The following is a 16533-nucleotide window of genomic DNA, read 5'->3' as shown; positions in this document are numbered from 1 at the left end:
GAATTCAACCCAGAGATATTAACAAAAGTTTTATAAAAACGTATTTTCGTCACACAAGATTGAGCCTATTCCCAAAATATCTATGTGATAATTTATTAAACATTTTTTACTTTTGATAAACAAGATACATATAGCTATCTTCAAGTTTTTATTTATCAAATATTCTTAATGTGCATAAACAAACATAAATATATTACTCGTGATCTCGGAACAATATATTTTATGTTTCAAATAATATTATTAGCTTATTAACAACATAATATGCGGGTAATTTAAAAATCTGTTATGATAAAATTATTTAAATGATGAATTTTTTTAAAAACATGTATATATTATTAAAGTTTGGATAAATACATTTTTTTTTAAAAACAACATCATAAATAATAAAAATAAAAATGAAATAAGTTTTTAAAAGGAAATTGTTTATAACATCATAAATAAATTAAATAAAAAAGAAATAAACTTTAAGAAAAAAAAGAGATGACAACTAAGTTATTTTTTGAAAAATATGATATCAAAACAATCATTTTTTATTTAATATAGAGATTTCTTAATTTATTATATACAAAGTTTTCTGATTGTTAACATCATCGATGTTTGATGTGTATTTTCTAGTCTTAAATTTATAAACACGAAATACCTAGCTACCGACTACTACACACTTGCGGGTAGTGAACCCGTTCGTATGTAGTATAGTTGACTTGGTAAACCGAGGTCGAACACAAGGACTTAATAAGCAATTGTTACAATAAAATGATTCAGATTAAAAGGGGGGGTTTTGTGACCGAATTGTCACGTTGCAAAAGTTAGTGAAGAAAGTTAGTAATCCCGTAGGATTAATCGCAAAAGAATATTTGATGGTTGAATCTTAACACTGATTTAAAAGGAACACCTACTTGGATCAGCTCACATGCCAATCACCGGATCTAAATATTACTTGCATTTGTTGAACGACTCAAAATATAGACAAGATGAACTCCCATTACCCTTGAAACTTTAACTGCTCAAAACATAATTATTGCTCCCGCACTTAATTTCTACTCTAAACAGTTAAGCATTAAATACCTGAGTTGATTTTATGATTTAATCTTTTGAAAGCTTTCTCTCGAACTGCTTATTCGCCTAATCAGATCCCTCTATCATAAGCATTTACACATTCAAAAATGAATTTAATTGTTCTTAATCTTTATCGTTGATTTCTCCCGAACTCCAACGATTTTAGGTTAATTATAGACCGATTAACCATTTCTAAATCAATTGACAATGACAGAGATTTCTCCCGAACTTCTAATTACATTTATCAATCAATTAATATAAAAGTTGAAAACAATATTTAAATCCAAATAAATGTGGATCTTCGATTAAACATATAAACCTTGTCCAACATTCACAAGCAATATTAATTCGACCCTATGACATGATTACTACCCAAGCGGGTGCTAAGGATTTAGCTACTCATATTAAGAACAAAAGAACAAACAAATAGAGAAGAAATCATATTATACCAAATGATTGACGAAAATCCGGTAGCAATGATGATTACAATCCAAGGCTAAAAAGATGTAAAACCCTAACCAATTGTTTGCTCCAAAAAGTTAAAAACTGTATGAGAACTATGAAAATTATATCCACGATTCGTCACAAGTGCAGAACCCTAACTGAACCTTTATACAAAATACGCGTGTAACGCCCGTTAGTGGGCTAACTGTCGTTACATTTGTACTAGATCACTAACGGGCGTTACCCCAGTAACGGCCGTTACTCGCTAGTTAATTACTAACGGCCATTTGTGAAGTAACTGCCAGTTATAGGAGAAACCACAAACTCCCTCTATAACGGCCGTTACTCTAGTAACGGCAGTTACAACTTCCAGATTTCATTTCCTTCGTCTTTCGCTTGATTTCAACCGAATCCTTCTCTCATTTCTTCCATAACTCATCAAAATCGACCAATTCATTCGTCTAATCAATTTCCAACCTGAAAACACTTAACACACCTTCAAAGCATCGAAAGTTGGATAAAAATATTAAAAGTAACGAATAATTGGTTCTAAAATCACGTGGGAAATGGTATAAAATATGACACATCAATGTTCCTTTATTAGAAAAGATCGATTTAGATCAATGTAACGATGCTAGTTTACTTTTCTTGAACTTCGATCGACTGAATTTATAAGAAATATTTACGAAGAACTAGTATGCTCTCAACACACTTTTGTAGAAAGCGTTATCAATAAAAGTATCCTCTTTGTAATATGGGTGCAGAAACAGTGAGTCATATTTTCAAAGATTGCATTGTGTCAACCGAGATACGTATAATGATGTCGACATGGCTTCAAATCGCAATACCAGATGGGGACCCAAGTGAGTGTTTGGACAAAATATTGGGGACGCAACTAACAAAGAAAGCCAAGAATATTGTTGAAGCCATTTTATCTATTTGGTGGTGGGTAATATGGAAGTATCGGAACAATATTGTTTTCAAAGGAGTGACTATGCCCAGCATAGAGATTTTTCGTGAAATTGTTTCTTTTTCTTATTTTTGGATTAAATGTCGTAGTAGAAAATATAGTATAGTCTGGAACTTATGGCAAATCTGCCCCAAATATTTCATGTAATTTTAGTGTCATTTCGGTAATTCGCCGAAAGTGCGTTAGTTTATAAAATTGATGTTCAAAAAAAAAAAAAGTATTTGCAAACTCAGCATAACAAATTAGGAAACCTGATGCTCAGATCAAAAGCACGGGTTTAGAGTGTGCCTAATGAGGAGGAGTAGACACATGTCAAAATAAATGGTGAAGATTAAGAAAGAAAAAAAGTACCATCCATATGTCAAAAGATGAATGGACTACGCATGTTATTAAGCACGAGAGCAAGTACACTTGCATTACGACGGTGAGATGGTAAGGGTGATAGGTCATAAAGTATGATAGGTCATAAAGGGTGATAACCAAATGCCTTAACCGTACGGGTTCGCCATCGGATTTAAAAATTCGTCGAAAGTATATCGAATGATCTAATGAAAGAAAATGAAATTTTAAGAACACCCATATGATTTTTATAATTTATCGATGTACGGTTTTTGAGATAAAAGATTTTGAATGAATTGGAGGAATAAATGATTTATGGAGGAAAGAAAAAAAAATGATTAGTTGAGATTTGAGAAGAGATATATATAAAGGGTAATATAATTATTTTAGGTAATAATTGAATAGATATGAGACATTTTTAGAAAGTAAATGTTGAAACTTAAAATTTAAACAGAGAAAATTTACTTTAGAATATAGTATAGATATTTTATAGGCATATATATATATCACTACTCTATTATTAATAAATTTTTCCTCATTTCATTATATGGTTGAAAATCGCACATTTGATATATATAAATTAATTTTTCAATAAAACTAAAATGAAATAGATATGTAATATCATATGAAAACCCCGCAACAATGTGCAGTTTCTATCTTGTTTATAAATTAAATTAAAATAAAAAATTTCCAAAGCTTTGAAAATATCTTATTTATATTTCAAAAGTTAATAATTAAATAAATTAAATCTATTGGATAAACAAGCATTTTGGTAGCTACGTGTTTGTTTCTGTCTTTTTCTTTTTCTCATCTTTAGAGCTTTATCCGAAGTTGTCAAAAAGACATTTTAGTCTTTATTCAGTGATAAATTCGATATTTTATTTGCCTCATTGAGCTTTTGATGCATTTCAATATAAGCTTATTTGACTCTACTTATTAAACTGTGTTTGGTATCTCATTTGGAAAATAGATCATGCATTTTTAAAAAAATGTATTTTGGAAAAGCATGTACTAACTTGTTTTTTAAAAACCGGGTCTTCACTCTATATAGACGTGAATAATTAATTATTTTGTCAAATATTTTTTTTTATCATCTGCGTTTTACAAACGGAATAATCAAATAATTAACTTACAACCCAATTACAAACGGCACCTAAATAAGAACTTGCATTCCAAACGTTTAACAAACCTTTTATGATTCAAGTTTGCATGATGTAAAAGGAAGATCTCATTTTCATCCCATTTAATGGTCATTTCAATAATGAGGTCAGTCACTAAGTTAACACTCAACAATCATGGTTAGTTGGTTACTTAGGTCCACCATGATCAATCGATCATATAGTTAGTACTACATTGTTATCTTCCTTTGAACAATATTGATTCTTATTTAGATGCTAGTTTTTTTCCTCATCAAATCGTGATCCAAACATCTACTTTTGTTCCAAAATAAATAATAGTAGACAACTATTTTAAAAATGGAAAAAATATAATACAAAAACAAAAAAACAAAAAAAACATAATAAGCTACTTTGAATGTTTGTTTAAACTTCATTGAATTCATCGGCCATTTCAATTGTGCTTTCAGCAAGTAAGTGTCAGGACTCTATATTTATACTTGAATTGGATACTAAGACTAAAAAAAGTGGGCGACTCCTACACCATTCCTTGCCAAAAGTCGCCATGAACACCACCCCCTTACCGACTCCTACAAGTCGCTCCTTCCTTCTTTGACTTTTGCGTGGATCAAGAAAAGGACAAGGAATATTGCTTTTTTATTATTATTATTTTTCTCTTCCCCTCTATATGTATACAACACTTTCTTACCCCACATGTCACATGGCGTAACTCGCCCCACTCTCCAAAATTCACTCATTTTCACCTTTTTTTAAAGGGCAACTCTTCTTACACCACATGACACATGGCGCAAGTCGTCTCAAACTCCCTTTCTTCCCACTCCTTTTAGTCTAATTGTTTGGATGGGTTTGAAGCCTCGAGAGAATTTTCAGAAATACAGCTTTCTGGCTTCTAGGTCTGTCTTTTGTCTTCGTACGAGGGTGTAGATGAATTGAATCAATAGTTTTGATATCTATGTGTAGAGCTTGGCCTATCACTCCCCAACTATGAGCTAGTTGATCGAGAAACCACTCTTTGACACAAAAAGAAGTTTATCTAATCAAGGTTTCGCCTAACATGATCACGAATGAAGACAGATAATTGCGTAGATAGGAGGACGAAATGAACCAACCCACTTGTCCTGATCGGAACGATTGAAGAAGAAAGAGAATGGTGTCCCCTTCACCCAGGGGGCATCGTCGGAGAACAATGTCGGGGATAACGTGAGACCTTCTGTTGCTTACACCCTTTAAGTGTTGGTTCTTCATTTGAACAAGACAGATCCCTAAATCTCCATTTGAAAAAAGAGATCGAATAGTCAAATCAATATATGTTATTTCACATCAATAACTTTGGTAACATAAGACTATCTCCAATACTAATGACGTTTTTAGGCGTACTTGAGTTGTCACATCATATCCTTACAAATCCTTAAAATCCTTACACATCTTTAAAATCTTTTAGTTTTATCTCCAATCATACAAACATCCTACATATCCTTATATCTATATACAAACAAAAAAAATAGTATTGAAGATGGCCTAAGGGCATGCCCTTAGGTAATGACATACCCTTAGGTAATGACATATATCAAAAATATCTTTGAACAAAGTTCAACGGCAAAAAATATCCATAAACAACTAAGGACAGCCAACGACACCCTATTAAAAATAGTCTATAAAACAAAAATATTCAAGTAATTAGAACACAACATATGTTTATACTAGATATCCGATTCTGTCATTAATTGGGTATAATAACACAACATAATTTCTATCATACACAATATAGACATATAAGTGATTGTATTGTATAAACAATATTGTCATTTTATATTCCATTGATCATTGATGTGTATTCTTTTTGAGAAATGATAAAGCTACAACAAGTTTTAGGTATCTACAACAATGTCTGTTTTATACAGTTGTATACTGTACAACAAAACATTTGTGAGTGGATTAATAGGAATTTTTCAAGAAACCCGAGTTTCATCCCAGACATGCGTGTAATTTAGCAGTAGGAATAGATTAGAATGCTGTTCTGAAAAAAAAAACATGTACATTTGTTGTAAATGACTAATAATTATTACTTTCCATTCTTTTCCGTAGTGGTTAAAAAACCCACTACTTTTTATGTAAGCTCATTTTCATATGCTTCAAGTATTTTCAACCGGCGTTTGTTACATTTTCATAAAATTCTTTTGGTGTTAAAAAATAATAATTTATATAACAATTATATACTTATTATGTATGATAAAAATGGGTTGTATGCATATTATTATCTTATAAATTATAAAATGGCCGAATATTTGGTCGATAAGTGAGCATATAGTTGTTTAATTAGATAACTATCAAAGCCATTGCTACCAACAATATATCGAGATGCCTTGGATATAGTTTGGAAAACAATATTTAAAGTACATTTGACAATGGTTCTATATACAACTGTATAGAGAATATATATTCAAATAATTAGTACACTGAAAGAATATATGTGTTTTGGAGCTGGACAGATTAAATTACAATTACAATATAATAAACTGAGTAGTTTGGTAACCGAAAATCGAATAATTTTTTGGTAAGCAAAATTTGATCAAACAGTGACAAAGGTAGAATCTGCCATTTTTCAAAAAGTGTGCGTTTTCAAGAATATTTAATCTAATAAGATAGAAGAGTACTAAATTATAAAATATCATAATGTTTTGAGTTAATTACAGAAATCGTCCTTGTTGTGGACACTGACTTGCAACTTTCATCCATAAGTTTAATAAATTACAGTTTTAGTCCAAAAAACTTTACACCCTCAACACTTTTGGTCCTGGGTAGTAACTTCCGTTAAAAACCCATCATGTGCTAGCCACGTGATGGATATTTTCATAATTAACTCCCAACAAATATATTAAAGGGAAAAACACATCTTAATAGCCCTACTTCTTTTTCTTTCCCAAATCTTTCCCTTTCTTATAACTGCAACCATCATCATCATCATCATCTAAAACCTATCACATATATGCTCCTAACAAAACACTGACCAATAAAGTTACATCATCAGAAAACAAATGAACATCATATTCACCACTAAAAACTAAACATCGTCATCTAACATCATCATCATCATCAGAATGTGCTCTGAGTCCATAAAATTTGTTCTTTTAGTTACATCATCATTACTAAACTGATATTTGGAAAACACTAGCAGTAGAGATTTCTAAAATACCGGTCAAGATCGTGAACGGCGAGAGTCAAGATATTAGGGTTTCAGATGGTGGGTATGGGTGGCGGCTAGCCGGATCTTAAGGTTTTCATGGTAGGTGGTGTCTAGATCTAAGGGTTTCAGAGGTGGCCGTGGGTTGTGGTCGGATTTTAGGATTTCAGAGGTAGACGTGGGTGGTGGTTGGATTGTTAGATACCTCTGTTGACCGCCGTTGACTGATGACGTGTTTGACCACCGGAACCATCTCTCGGATCTTCATCTTCAAATGTTTCATCTCCCTTTTATGAATATAGGATCTCTTTGGTTTAATTGGTGTTAAAGAAAGGTGATTTTTATATTAGATATTGATTTAGATTTGGATTAATATATGATTATAAAACTTTTGGATGAGATTTGTTGTTCTTTGGATTTAGTTGGTTGTAGTTTTGATTTTGTATTTTAATCTTAATTTCATCTTAAAAAAAATGGATCCTGATGTTTTAGTTGGATGATATTTGATGATGATGATGATCTAAGTTTTATAATAAGAAATTTAGACAACGTGATGTTCAAGAGGATGGTGATCTAGACATGGGTTATGAAAAAGAAAATGACGAAACTACCCATCACGTGGCTGGCACGTGATGGGTTTTTTAACGGAGGTTACTAGTCAGGACCAAAAGTGTTGATGGAATAAAGTTTTTTGGACTAAAACTGTAATTTAATAAACTTAGGGACGAAAGCTACAAGTGGCAGTCCACGATAGGGACGATTTCTGTAATTAACTCTAATGTTTTTAAGAGCTTACTAGAATAATAATTCTTATTAGTTTTTCTTTTAACGATGGATTGGGAAGACAGATCTGTTGATGAAAGTAAAGTGTTTAGTTATGCGGATTTCTGAGTAGGAGAAAGAATAAGAATCTATATTGAAAGTCGAAACAGACGGTCAGGTAAGCCAAGCTTGGCTTGCTTGGAACCATTGTTATATTCTATATTCTATTTCCTCTTCCTCCTTGCTAGGGTGTTGATTATAATTTCATTCCGTCCTTGAAAAAACTTTAACAATCTTTAACATTTATCAGACCATTTGTTCCATTTTTGTCCTAGCTATTTTGCAATGTGGGCATTAGCTAATAGATTTTAATGGAGATGGTGTAGGCTCAACTTACTCAAGTTTATAACTAAAAATGAAGATTAAATAATAGAGAATAGTTCTCTAAGCTCATTAAAAATCACGCATCAAGCTCTTGTATAGATTTCTGCCTGACTAAGAGCGAGGAGCCCATCCGCCACCCCACCCGTCTCTTCTTGGAAGTTATGTGAGCCTAGGCTCCCTGATTCTACAGGTTGGCATAGAGATGCATGAGCCGGCTTGTGCTACTTTGATGGGAATATTCTTGCTCAGCCAGGTTGACCTTCATATAGTCCTTCACCGGTGGTTGCAGAAGTACTCTGTATGTGCCTGATATATAATTAATGTCATTGACCAAGTATCAAAGTTCTAGGTTTTGAGGTACTCTAAGAAGTGTCGTGTCATTCAACTATGCAAACAGCATGCAAATAATTAAGCGAGATTGCAGCCTGTACAAATATCAGATGAACTACTATTTATATAGAATGTGAGATTCTAATTAGCTTTGTACACATTCAGCAAAACTTTTGATAAGAAATATATTACAAGATTGAGAAACCATCATTTAAACATGGAAATGGACTTCCAGCATCTAGGGGTTGCTCGGTTAGAATCAGGTGTTGCATGTTATGACGTTAACAAAAGGTCATTGCATGTTGAATAACTACAATTGTTGTTTGAACCAATGTTATAAATAGAGGTGTGGCAAATTTGAAGCATTTGCTTAAGAAGGAATCGATTCAGTCAAATGTTTTATCTCAAACAGGTCAAATGATTACAGCAAAATATTTAGTCAATAGGGTAATGGATCAACAGGGTTAAAAGTAGTCCAAACTCCAAAGTTTCTCTCTAATGTATGCAAACTCCAAAAAACTTTCAAGGATTCAACTTAGCCCTACTTTGTTTTGCAATCATAAATAGCACTTATTTATAGAAAGTACTAAAAGAGGCAGCTGGGGGGCTCGATGATGCTATATAAAAGCACTTGGTTGATGCTTTGACTCCAAAAGAAAGATAAATGCGAGTAATTTACAAGAGTATTATCATTTACCAATGGCATTTAGAGATAGTGTGCAACTTTAGTTTGTCAGCAACCTCAGAAACATGCATAGCATTTGGCAAGTCTTTCTTATTGGCAAAAATAAGTATTGTCGCATCACTCAGTTCATCCTGCAAGAAAAGATATTACGGGGATATATTTAGGAGAACAGATACGTGAAGGCTCTTGTAACACTCAGAGTTTCACAAACCTCATTTAAGAGGCGATGCAATTCATTCCGGGCTTGGTAAATTCTTCGTTTGTTATTGCTATCCACTACAAAGATAAGTGCCTGCGTATTCTGGTAGTAATGTCTCCATAGAGGCCGTATCTGTTTACATACGAAATCCAAAATTCAGTATCCAAAAACCAGAGGAATATTTCTATTATGTGTGACAAAGTGGACGGGTTGGGTAACGAGTTGAAACAGGTAGATTTTTGTGCGGGTAAAACTGGGCCGGGTTGGGTTCACCCACAAACAATAATCCCCCACTTGTTTTACTTTTAAAAACCACGTCATTTAAAAAGTAATCTAATTTTTTTTAAAAAGGTGAATTAAGATGTTGTATCCAATGAAAATGTTGGGGAACTTTCAGCCTGACTCATTAACCTGTTCTTCCTTTTAACTAAAAGAAATTAGTTTACTCTTTGACCCTTCATAATAAACATTACACTTCACAATTACTACGAAGTGTTGAAATGTTAACTTGGTGCTCAGTCGAACTTCAATATTATTCCATATTTCCACTGGCATAGTCATTAGTTAATTCCTAACTCGAACCCAAGGACGCCTTTGAGATTGGTAAAAGTAACACCTCTACATTCTATGCTCACTTTATTGTTGGACTATTAATTTTCTAGCATAGACATACCCACCTTTTAAAAAAAACCAGTAATATTATTAAAAAAAAAATCAATACTTGCATATATAGATTAAAGCAAAAAGTAATGCATTGCATGTTCATACCTTATCTTGCCCTCCTACATCCCACACAGTGAATCTGATGTTCTTGTACTCCAGAGCTTCCACGTTAAAACCTTCAAAAATATAAGTCTATGAAACTTCAATCAGTGCACAAATTAGGGTGTAGATAAGTGGAAGAAAAATAGAGAGTGAAAGTTAAGAAAATACCTATGGTGGGCACAGTTGCAACAAAATCCCCCAACTTTAGCTTATACAGAATCATTGTCTTTCCAGAATCATCAAGACCTAACATTAGAATCTTCATGTCACGTTTTGCAAATTGCTTGACTCGAGAAATTTTTGAACCCATGTGGATATATAATTAGAACTTAGCAGAAGAAACTACAAAGAAGTCTTGTATTTATTCAGGGAAAATACACACATGGTATTGCCAATCTGGTAATAGTAAAAAGATTCTTTCTCTGTATGAACGAGTAAGGGCTCGCAAAGGTATGTCAAAAAGGAACAAAAGATATTGTTCTTCAAGCTATTACACAGACTGGAGTAAAAGGTAATGCAGAATAAGAATCTTGCCATGAGTAGACAATCATAAAGGAAATCGCTTTCTGGACCTTCTCTTAAAATTCTGTACGTAACTGGAAACTTTCAACCAGTGATTAAATGTCTTCAGGAAGTTAACTATGACAAAGCTTTAAACACCAAGGTATATATTCTGTCTGTCTGAGCTCATAAATCCACACTTACATAACTTAGAATTTGATTACCAACCAAATAAACGCTAGTTGAACTCCTATTATGCTCTCATGGTGAAGAAAGTTCTCATTACTTATTGATTCTCAAGTGCTTCATTGTTTTTAGAATCAAAAATTGAAAACTACGTTACAGAAAACAAATAAATGTTATTCTTTATAAATAAATACACAAGCTTTACAAACACCGAGTTATGTTTGAGTATGATCAACTTTCAGAAGCAGACTGGAAGATGAAAATTGCTGTAAGCACGCCAACGAGTGCAGTTACTGCCAAGGCCACTGTTGGCAAGGGTGATGTGAGCCCAAAGTTCTGCAAAACCAACATGATGCAGGATGTTAATCCAGGAACTTAAATATCATTTAAAGTAACAACCATAAATAATGTACAAAGAGTACAAAGAGTTATGAAATTGTAGATGAGTGTCAGGCTTGGGTTAGATTGTCACAATTCACAAATATGGGTTAAATGAAGTTAATACAAACAGTCAATACAGAATCATCTTCTTCCTCTTTCTAAAGCACAATGCATATACATTTTCACTTCCACGGCCTAATGGGTAACTTTTAGGATTAAAATCAAACGAAAGGAGTTGGTTTTCCCCGTTCAGATTACCCAGTGAGGGCGGGTCTCTTGGATCATATGTACACTGCCTAACCGAGATATCTACGTAGCTGTTCCAGAACCATTTCTCTGGCCACCCCAAAGATCTTACCTAGGGAGGTTCGAACCTGGGATCTCCTCTGAGGACACCTGATCGGATGACCACTAGGCCACCTTAGATTTTAAGTTTATTCATTGACTTGGCAGATAACTATTTGAATAGAGATACATTATTTATGAACCACTTAATGAGCTTTTTAATCTCCAGAATGTTTGTATATTGATGTTAAAGTTTCTACACTCTAAGGTGGGAAAAGGGGTGTGTCTGCGTGTGTATGTGTTTCGGGAAGAAGGGTGTACCATAGAAAACTAAATAGACATTTGTAAGCACAAAAGTTAGGTAAATGAACAAAGTAAAGTTATATTTCTTCAGTACCAACACATAGTGTAATATTGTACAAGAGCAGGGCCCTAAGTAAAATCAAAAGAAGTAAAATATAATCTGCCATACCTCAAGAAGCCCCTTGCCTGTTGATACTTCAACAGTGATTGCCGCTGCAAAGCCCATCATTGCTGTGCGACCAAGCCACACATCTAAACCACTTCCATCCTTGCTACTTTGCTCACATCTTACGGAAAATGCGGCTGGCTTACGAGCTATAGCTTTCTGAGGATAAGTTCCACATCTCACTGAAAAATTTAAGTACTTGTTACTCACCTTCCTAAATTTTGGTATGATCAAATATATCTAGCACGATTTGTACCCCCATATAGCCCCATAATTTAAAGAATATAGATTATGTTTTAGTGACCTAGCAAAATTTGTACACTTGGAAGTCCATTAGGATATATAATTGTATCCTAAGCTTAGGTATAGAACCACTCACATCTTAATATTTTAATCCATAAAAAACATGAGGGCCCAATCAATTATATATTACATAATAAATAGTAGAAATTAGTATGTGAGGGGTTTTATACCTAAGTTAAGGTACATGAAAGCCACATGTTAACTTTTCTGAGAGGAATGGGACTATGTTGTTGTTCTCTACTTAAGCTTAGGTATAGAAAACCCTCACATCTTAATATTTTAATCCATAAAAACATGAGAGCCCGATCATTTATTCATTATATAAAAAATATCAAAGAATTAGTATCGGAGGGATTCTATATCTCACATACAAATTTAATTCAATATTTCACATGGTATCAGAGAGCCTCCCCTCCCTACTCCAATACTTTAACCTCCTTGCATGAATTTTGGGCTTGTCAGTCATCTTGATGGCACCTTCATCCGCATAGGAACTGATGATACTGTATGGGATTACATTGACTCTCTCACAAGTTCTGGATCTACTGGATCAACTAAAGGTCCCTTCTTGATGTTCTTGAATAAAAGTGTTGCCAGAAGTGTACAGGTAGTCTTGAAACCTTTCTTTTTTGAAAGATGAAGATGCACAAGTAATTAAGTGGAGCAACGAGCTTTGAAACACTGTCATCGTGCTCTTTTAATTACCAATCAGAAGATCAATGGTCAAAACTACATCGTATTTTCTTGCCAACTTTCACTCTCCTATTGACGAGAAGCATCCTATGACTTATATCTATACTAATTATAAAGCATTTACCCCCCTTTTTCAACTAACATTTTGATAACCCAAAAATGCCCCTAGACTTTCTACATTCCTAACAACTAAAACACATGGTCTGCCACAATACCCTTAATGAATTAATATTAAATATCTATCCCTCAACTCCTAAATAACTACGTTACACCCTCTTACATCAATTATGCACACTACTCACACCACCGACAAATCACCACTACCACCTGTTGCCGCAGCGCCGCCGCCATTACCACATCGCTGCAGGATCGTGCGGGCATCCATCTAGTGATCAATGAATGGTCGCTTTGAAAAGTATGAACACATTGCAAGCATCATATAGCCCTCTCCGTATCTATTTTGAAACCCATTCTATGCTCCATATTAACGAAAATCGCATGAACACCCTCCTCATCAACCAAACAATGCACATAGTGATAATCCTTTTTTACGAACAATTTTGCATACAGGATATCCTAGCAATCCAAGACCACCTGAAAAATCTAGGTTGCGGGTCATTGAATTGTGGTTGAGGTTGTGGTTCAGGACCTAAACAGCCAGAATAAAGCAAACCCACCACAAGCCTGCGAGACCCTCTCAGGTTTGGCCTGCAAGCCTATGAATGGTCGTTCCAACAGCCGTTAGTTTTATTCGTCATCGTGGGCAGTCATACAGCCTCCAGAAACCAGCACCCCCATCCAGGTGGGTAACCTGGGATCCTTGGGCCACTGTTCTTTCTCACTTTGAAAGCATTTACAGCAGGTATTGGTGGTTTTAATTACCCTCCTTGGACTTGGTACCCTTTGATTTGTAATGATCATGACCTCATTCTTCTGCAGAAAATCATCACTATACTCATTGATGGTTCTAATGACAGTGGATTGTGTATGCAGAATGGACACTAAGGAAACCTCTCACATATTATTAAGAGAAACATTTCATCTCTTATTGTTTGGTAATGGTTCATCTATTCCAATGATTAATATTGGTCATATGGAGTTACCTAACCCCTACCAAGCCCTTCACCTTCCTCAAGTACTTGTTTCCTTCTCTCTCCAGCCTTCCTTCTCCATTTTATGTTGCCGCCCTCTTTCCTAAGCCACCGTGGTTTGTATTCATTTAACCACCCCCCACCCCCCCCTTTTTCCTTCCTGTCCTTACCATAGATGTCATACAAAAAGACTAAGTTAGCCTTTAACGGAAACTGAATATTGTAGTTCCCGTACCCATTGTGCTCCGGCCATACGCCATTGCCTCCATAGTCGTAACTTTTTTTTTTGGTTTGCTTTCCTTCTCTCCCTTGCAGCCCTTTCGTAGGGCCCTATTTTACCTCTATGTTTTTTTCCACATTCCTTTTATGTATCTACACTCTACTTTAAGTATCCAAGTTCATTTCTCTCCAATTGCAGAGGCGTATTAGAGAATATATTATTAGAATAGGTCCTCACATATTGGTTCAGCCTGATTGGCTGATTGCATAGATAGGCTACAGCTCCAATAGATTTTCTAATTGTACAACGTGTACTTAATACATAGTTAATGATAAAATACATATTACCTACGATTTATTCATTATACTCAGTCCCTTCGTGCTCAAACTCTACACAAATTGTTAGATATTTCAATATAGTGTATACCTATAAACTTTTGCAACAACAATAATTTAATTGGTATCTACTCCCACGTACCCTTAAATACACATCATTTAACTAGTATGTACATTGAATCTGAACACATCATTTAACAGCTTAAATACACAAATTATGAAACTAACATATTTTTTTAACAAATTTGCTTATGTAAACATAATGAAGCAATAACAATGAACAGACTTACCTAAGGGCGATCCGCAAACAAACGTTGTCCCAATCCGAGGCAAATTCGACGATTTGAACCGAGTAACATCAGTGATTCTAGCTGAAATTTACACCAAAAAAACACATTTTAACTATGCAAGATGTGCAATTGTGTAAAGGGTCTCCAAGATTTCTTATTTGTATACCCTTGTGGATATAAGGACAGTGTAAAATATTTGAATGACAAATAAGTACTGTTCAAGAATTTTACAGCCTAAATGTAATACTTATACAGGGCCTGACACACACAGATATGTATATATATGTAAGAGAGATTACCGGCTGTAGAGATACAGGGAGAGAAAGAAACTTGAGCTACCGCCATTTGTGTGTTTGAGAAAGTGTGTGTGTGTGTGTGTGTGTGTTACAGTTGAAGAAGTTCGTTTCACCTCTCAATATCTATCTATCTATTTGTGTTCTCAAAAGGAAAACTTTTTGTAACTTGTTTGAGGAAAAACCCTTGTGTTATACGTAAGTGATCTTCAAGTCCCTTTCTTTACTAATGATACAAAATGATATCAAACAAATACCAATCTCATTTATATTATTTTTTTTAATCATTCTCTTTTAGTTTAATTAAACAAGATTGGGATTCCAGCTTGACGTCGTCGGATTGAACTTATGTCAAATATCATGATATATTGTCATTTTATCCGCTGCAATTGATATACACTATTGATGATATTATTAGTTTATGGTCATCGTAATTGATACCGTCTTTATCGTTCATAGACGAATGATTTTAATATAATAATATCATTGTAATGCACATGGATCTACGCACCATTTAGGAATTAGCGAATTTGTGAAATTAATGTTGATAACAAAACTATGTATCAAGCTTAAATTTGCGCTTATAATTGTAAGTTGATCAGAGTTTATAACTAAATAAGATTGAGGTCGCTATACTGACATTGCCGGATTGAAATCGAGATCGTTGATGTCGTGCTTTATATACTTTAACATTACATAAAAAGAAGAAAAAACAAAAAAGAAACGCTTTAATTTTGGTTCCGAAAGGCTAGAAACAAATGGCTATTGAAAATTTTCATTTTTAATCTATTTATAATTTTATATCCCTGTAAATTAATACATTAACAAACAACATTCATTTCATCAACTATATACTTTCAATCATCAATATATATAAGCTGCATGGTTGGATCAGCGGTAAACACTCTGACTTTTAGAAACAGAGGTTATGTGTTTAATCCTCATCTCATGCAAAGGTTGGAGAGACTTTTCTACCATTTAGGTAGAAAATGAAAGCAGTCTCTCTACTTAGATAAAGTTAAGGTCTGCCTACATCTTAACCTCTCCCACACACCGTCGAGATATTAGGGTTCAAAACCCGCGAAAAACGACATTTTAGAATCCGTAGAACCCTTAGTACATGTTATGGCTTACATGCTCTGGCTGCTCGAATGCGAATTAAAAAACCTGACTTACAGTAGAACCGTTGAACCACGTTAAAAAAGATTTTTAAAAAATCGTGTTGCGACTAATCT

At 34.0% G+C, this 16533-nt stretch overlaps 2 protein-coding genes across 2 annotated transcripts; both read right to left on the bottom strand.

The window, feature by feature from the left end:
- Positions 1-8271: 8271 nt before the first annotated feature.
- LOC122599272 (ADP-ribosylation factor 1-like) lies at positions 8272-10917 on the bottom strand. The gene is made up of 5 exons (XM_043771757.1): positions 10420-10917; positions 10255-10325; positions 9499-9618; positions 9300-9418; positions 8272-8578 (listed from the first exon to the last, which is right to left on the bottom strand). The coding sequence occupies exons 1-5, from the start codon at positions 10559-10561 to the stop codon at positions 8518-8520; spliced, it is 513 nt and encodes a 170-aa protein (XP_043627692.1). The 5' UTR covers positions 10562-10917; the 3' UTR covers positions 8272-8517.
- Positions 10918-11019: 102 nt separating this feature from the next.
- On the bottom strand, positions 11020-15420 carry LOC122599273 (stress enhanced protein 1, chloroplastic). Its single transcript, XM_043771758.1, has 4 exons — positions 15305-15420; positions 15006-15086; positions 12077-12255; positions 11020-11274 (listed from the first exon to the last, which is right to left on the bottom strand). Exons 1-4 carry the CDS (start codon positions 15348-15350, stop codon positions 11170-11172), a joined length of 411 nt encoding a protein of 136 aa, XP_043627693.1. The 5' UTR covers positions 15351-15420; the 3' UTR covers positions 11020-11169.
- Positions 15421-16533: the final 1113 nt, after the last annotated feature.

This window comes from Erigeron canadensis, chromosome 5, assembly GCF_010389155.1.
Source record: "Erigeron canadensis isolate Cc75 chromosome 5, C_canadensis_v1, whole genome shotgun sequence".
Lineage (NCBI taxonomy): Eukaryota > Viridiplantae > Streptophyta > Magnoliopsida > Asterales > Asteraceae > Erigeron > Erigeron canadensis.
Note: the sequence above shows the minus strand (reverse complement) of the source record. Positions and strands in the feature narration are given on the sequence as shown.